Source organism: Canis lupus, chromosome 1 (assembly GCF_011100685.1).
Source record: "Canis lupus familiaris isolate Mischka breed German Shepherd chromosome 1, alternate assembly UU_Cfam_GSD_1.0, whole genome shotgun sequence".
NCBI classification, from domain to species: Eukaryota; Metazoa; Chordata; class Mammalia; order Carnivora; family Canidae; genus Canis; species Canis lupus.
The window spans coordinates 17,034,976-17,040,326 of NC_049222.1; the positions used below are offsets into that span (position 1 = coordinate 17,034,976).

General features: G+C 60.7%; 1 protein-coding gene across 1 annotated transcript; it reads left to right on the top strand.

Moving 5' to 3' along the window:
* The first annotated feature begins 348 nt into the window (after positions 1–348).
* On the top strand, positions 349–4,769 carry RAX (retina and anterior neural fold homeobox). The gene is made up of 3 exons (XM_038525571.1): positions 349–637; positions 930–1,183; positions 4,257–4,769. The coding sequence occupies exons 1-3, from the start codon at positions 349–351 to the stop codon at positions 4,767–4,769; spliced, it is 1,056 nt and encodes a 351-aa protein (XP_038381499.1).
* The last annotated feature ends 582 nt before the right edge of the window (positions 4,770–5,351 follow it).

A 5,351-nucleotide genomic window follows, 5' to 3' on the forward strand; every position in this document is an offset into this window, starting at 1 on the left:
GGGGGAGGGGCCGCGGGAAGGGGCTGGGCCCGGCCGAGGGGAGGAGCCGGGGCTCGCGGGCTCGCCGCCTTTAGCCCCCCGCGCCCCGGCTGCCCCGAGTCCCCCCTCCAGGCTCCGCAGGCGCAGGCCGCCGCGGCCCGCGCGCTCGCCCGCCTCCGCCTCCGCCCCCGCCCCCGCCTCCGCCTCCGCCCCCGCCTCCGCCTCCCGGTGCGCGCAGCCCCGGCCCGCGCCCCCGCGAAGCTTGACCCGGGGTCGGGCCCCCGCGGGTGGGGCGGCGGGACCCGGGCCGCGCCGGCTCTTCTCTGGGTCCCGGAGCGGGCCGCGCCCTCCCGCCGGCCGGCGCTCCCCATGCACCTGCCGGGCTGCGCCCCCGCCATGGCCGACGGCAGCTTCTCGCTGGCCGGCCACCTGCTCCGCAGCCCGGGAGGGAGCACCTCGCGGCTGCACAGCATCGAGGCTATCCTGGGATTTACCAAGGACGACGGGCTCCTCGGCTCCTTCTCGCCGGAGCCGGGCGCCCGGGGCGCGAAGGAGCGGGAGAGGAGGCCGGGCGCGCGGGCCGCCTGCCCCAAGGCGCCCGGGGGCAGCGGCGAGCCCTCCCCGCAGCCGGCCCCGGCGCCGGCCCCGGAGTACGAAGGTGAGTGCGCATCCCTGGCGGCTGCGGGGCCCCGAGGGGCGCCCAGCCTTGGGAGCTCCGCAGGGGGAATAAGCCCCTGCCTTACCTTCCAGGAAGGGGTTTGGACGCGGAGTCGGGGTTAGGGTGCAGTTTGCGGTGGGAGAAGTCTTGGGGGCCCCGCACGGCCTTGCCCCGACCTCCTGGCCCGGCCCCCGGGAGGAGCGCGTGTCCCGCTGCCGGCGCGCACGACGGGCGCAGTGGGCCCAGGAATGCTCCGGAGTGACTCTGACCGCCTGGGGCCCCTTCGTCCCAGCCCCTCGGCCCTATTGCCCCAAGGAGCCCGGCGAGGCACGGCCGAGCCCCGGGCTGCCGGTCGGGCCCGCCACCGGCGACGCGAAGCTGTCGGAGGAGGAGCAGCCCAAGAAGAAGCACCGGCGGAACCGCACGACCTTCACCACGTACCAGCTGCACGAGCTGGAACGCGCGTTCGAGAAGTCTCACTACCCCGACGTGTACAGCCGCGAGGAGCTGGCCGGCAAGGTCAACCTACCCGAAGTCCGGGTCCAGGTAAAGCGCCCACATGGGTCCCCGGGAGGGCCCGAGGCCCGCGCTGCAGCCAGTGCTCCCCTGGGTCCCCGGGCGTCCACGCGTGTACCGTGGCACCCTTCCCACCCATCCGTCTGCCTCGACCCGGCTCGCCCAGAGCCGCGGAGGAGCGTCACCCACCTTGCGCGCGCCCCAGCACAGCCCTCTTGGACATTCTGTCCCAATGCCCCCTTTGGAACAGAAAGGGGGTCTCCTTTTTCTTAACTAAAGAGGGGACTTAGAAATGGCTGGAAAGATGAAGAGCGACAGCTCGTTAGACGCAGCCAGGATCCGGACGGGATGTAGGCGGTCTCCGGGATTGGGGCCCCAAATGCCACCCTAGTCGCTAACTGCGCCCACCCTGTCGAGAAACGAAAACCCAGTCTTCTTGCAAGGGTCCTGGCGCCTGCAGTTGCAAATTTTGGTGGATTTGTTTAAGAAATTGACTTTTGCTTCTTTGGTGCACATCCAACCAAACTTCCCGCTGCTGCAGAGAGGCCTTTTCTCTTCTTTTCGTTCTTTCTTTTTCTTCTTCTTCTTTTTTTTTTTTCTTCTGTAAAGGGGTTTTCGCTTTAATTAAAGCTGAATTATCTTTAATCCCTGATCATTAAAATATTTGAAAGCCTTAAATATTTGCTAGTCATCTGTGAAAAATCTGGGAGGATTTCCAAATTAGGAGAGTTTACAGAGGCCTGAAAGGGAGTCATTGGGAACAAATTTCATTGCATCTGAAAGGCGGTGGAACGAAGATGGGATTTTTGTGCGTGTCTAATGAATTATATTTCCAGGAAGTGAATATATTCAGATGTTTGGGGACTTTTTAGCCTTACCTTAAAGGTAAAAGGGGAGACAAGCTTTTGCCTTTTGTCTCTTCTGCTTATTAAAGTAATAAGGGGTTTAAAGTAATGAGTAAATGTCGTAGTTTTAACATATAGTTCCATAATGTAACTCAGGATTAATTTGCAAGGACAGTTCAATTTCTCTGACTTTGGGGCAGTAGAACTGCAATGGTTGCATTGAAGGTGCGGACATTTTAGTACCTGCTTTTCAAGGGGAGAGGATGGAGTACGGGGTAAGAAAAGAACACCAGTGAAAGATGAAGGGAGAGGAGAGACAAAGCCTCCCGGTGCCCCTACAGAATACAGGCACTGCCAGGGCAGGGGCTGCCCTCACACTTGATACCACCTCCGTCCTATGTTCCTTCCTCCCTCTTTATTTGTTCAGGGATTTTGGCTCCTCCTCTACGTTGTCAGCTTCTTGAGAACAGTGTATGTGACTTCTCTGTGACCACAGGGCCAGCACAGTGCCCAGCATATGGCGGGTTCTTAACACATGGCTATGATGTAATCAGACGGGGTGGAGGGGTCTACTGTGGACCTCCAACTGTGTAGAGGGCAGCAGTACAGCCCTTAAGAGCGGACTATCCCAGTCTTTAACTCTCTGACTTTGAATACTGGGTGGAAGACTCTGGCCAATATTTTGGGGGCCGGATGGGGCATGCAGGGAATTGGAGGAAGCAGTGGCATGGGAGCCTTTTCCAAGCTAATATTTCTCTTTTCTCTATTATCGGCAGATATCTAATGTTTCTGGGGAAAATTGGGGTCTCGGCTATGGGGATGAATCCTTTGTGGCAAAGGAGTAGGGTATTCACTTTTTTGTTCTCTGTTTCCCCCAAATCCTAGCCTTACATACACTTGCCCTGCTCTGCCCAGGCGCTGGGAGGTCCGTCCCCACCGCCCCCCCACCCCCACTCAAAACTGCCTTCTCCCTCCTAAGGTCTCAGCTACTCCCCTATTTCCTTCCATTAGTCTAACACTGAAGCCACCAGTTTGGTCAAAGTTCTTTTAGATTCTCTGCTAAACTAGACCGGTTCTGTTTCCAAGGGTGATAACTTGGTCACCACCTTAATCACACCTTTTTTTCTTGTGCTTTTACCAAATCAGTAATGGACGTTTTCATCATTAAGAGACCAGACTTCACTCTCGGTGCAGACTTTCTATGTGTAAAGAAAAGAAAAAAGAAAAACTTGAACTCATTGAACTCATCTTAATGTCAAAATTGACTCCAAAAAAACTCAACGTAAATATAATAAACTTGAACTCCTCTACTCACTGAGAACCATTTATAAGAAATATCAGAAATACTAAAGGACTTTAAAAAGGGGGGGAGGATATCTGGTTGGCTCAGCGGTTGAGCCTCTGCCTTCAGCTCAGGGTGCAATCCCTGGGTCCCGGATGGAGCCCCCAATTGGGCTCCCTGCAGGGAGCCTGCTTCTCCGTCTATGTCTCTGCCTCTCTCTGTGTCTCTCATGAATAAATTTTTTTTAAAAATCACTTTTTTTTAAAAAAAGGAAATACCAAAGGGATATTAATAAAAGAAGAAGGAAGATCTTATGAAAGCAGCAGCTCAAATAAGCTTGGAATAAAATAAACCCACTTTTTTTTGTCCTACTAGTTCTCAAACCCAGTAATTCCTGGAATCGCTGTATGTTAACATGCAGTGCTGTCAGTCAGGGTTCTTAGAGTATTTGTCTATACCTATGTCTATGTTTATCATGGAGACAAAAACAGGTAAAGCACAGAAAGTCTGAGCCAAAATCACAGCGAGCGCGAGCTGAGCCACACAGGGAGGAAACAAAGTCTAACCCGAAGTGCCGGAGCCCAACCAGCAGGTCCCCGAAATTTGGTGAGACCTGCTTTCCAAAATGCTGGGTCGATTCCCAAAGTTAGCTTCATTTTTAAATTTCATTTATTCATTTGTTTGTTTTCGGAGCGCCCGCTGGGTGCCAGGAGTCGGAAATAGAGAACAGCCGCAGCTGCGGGTGAGGTGTGCAGGGGCGGGGCGGGGGGGGGGGACGAAGAAGATGGGAGAAAGCGACTCCGAGGAAACGAGAGGAGGCAAGGGGCAAAAAGGTGGAAACGGGGTGGAAAGGGAAGGGGAGCGTGGGGGCGGGGGGGCGGGGAGTCGCCGCGGCCCGGCCGGGCTGCCCGGGAGCAGGGCGGGGTGCGCCCCGAGCTCGGCCGCAGCCCGACGGCCGCCTTGCTGCCCTCCGCAGGTGTGGTTCCAGAACCGCCGGGCCAAGTGGCGGCGGCAGGAGAAGCTGGAGGTGTCGTCCATGAAGCTGCAGGACTCGCCGCTGCTCTCGTTCAGCCGCTCCCCGCCGTCGGCCGCTCTGGCGCCCCTCGGGGCGGGCCCGGGCGGCGGCGGCGGCGGCGGCGGCGGGCCGGCGGGGGGCGCGCTGCCGCTCGAGTCGTGGCTCGGGGCGCCGCTGCCGGGCGGGGGCGCCACGGCGCTGCAGAGCCTGCCGGGCTTCGGGCCGCCGGCGCAGAGCCTGCCCGCCAGCTACACGCCGCCGCCGCCGCCCTTCCTGAACTCTCCGCCGCTGGGCCCCGGCCTGCAGCCCCTCGCGCCGCCGCCGCCGCCGCCGCCCGCCTACCCGTGCGCGCCCGGCTTCGGGGACAAGTTCCCGCTGGACGAGGCGGACCCGCGCAACAGCAGCATCGCGGCCCTGCGCCTGAAGGCCAAGGAGCACATCCAGGCCATCGGGAAGCCGTGGCAGGCCCTCTAGGGGGCTCCGGGGACCCGACGGGACCGGGCGGCCGGCCCTTCCCGCCTCCGGCTCCCCCGCGGCCGCCCTCCCGAGCCGTCTGAGCTGCAGCTGGCTCGCCGGGCAGCACCAGCCGTGCGGAGACCCTCCGGCCACCCCTCCGTCCCCGCGGCCCCCGGCCCTGCTGCGGGGGGGTGGGGCGAGCGGCCCGGGCCCTCGGGCTTCCGGGGACCTAAAGCGCCCGACCCCGGAAAACGACGCTGGGAGGAGGGGGGAGCCGAGGAATAGAGTTCGAGGCACTGTGTATGCGTAGTTTGAAGCCCTGGGGAGGAGAATTAAACATTGCCTTGTTCTGGTTTGACTCCGGTGAAGGGCGCCCCGGACTGCGCTGGCCCGTGTGCGGATGGGGGTCCGGGAGGGGCTGCGGCGACGCCCGGGGCGCGTCAGGGAAAGCCGAGGGTCGTGCAGGAGCCGGGCCCCCCCTGCGGATGCTCCTGCCGCGGAGACTCCACCCGCGCGCCCTCCCCTGGCGCGTGCCCGAGCGGCGACCGTGCGGGGCTCCGGGGGCCCCAAGCTCCAGGCTCAGCGGCCTGCGCGTTCCCG

Excerpts from the sequence above, each read along its gene's own strand:
- RAX (XM_038525571.1), top strand. The coding sequence starts at position 349 with ATGCACCTGCCGGGCTGCGCCCCCGCCATGGCCGACGGCAGCTTCTCG. Across the intron at positions 638-929 it reads GCCGGCCCCGGAGTACGAAG|CCCCTCGGCCCTATTGCCCC; the intron begins GTGAGTGCGCAT and ends CCTTCGTCCCAG. Across the intron at positions 1,184-4,256 it reads TACCCGAAGTCCGGGTCCAG|GTGTGGTTCCAGAACCGCCG; the intron begins GTAAAGCGCCCA and ends TGCCCTCCGCAG.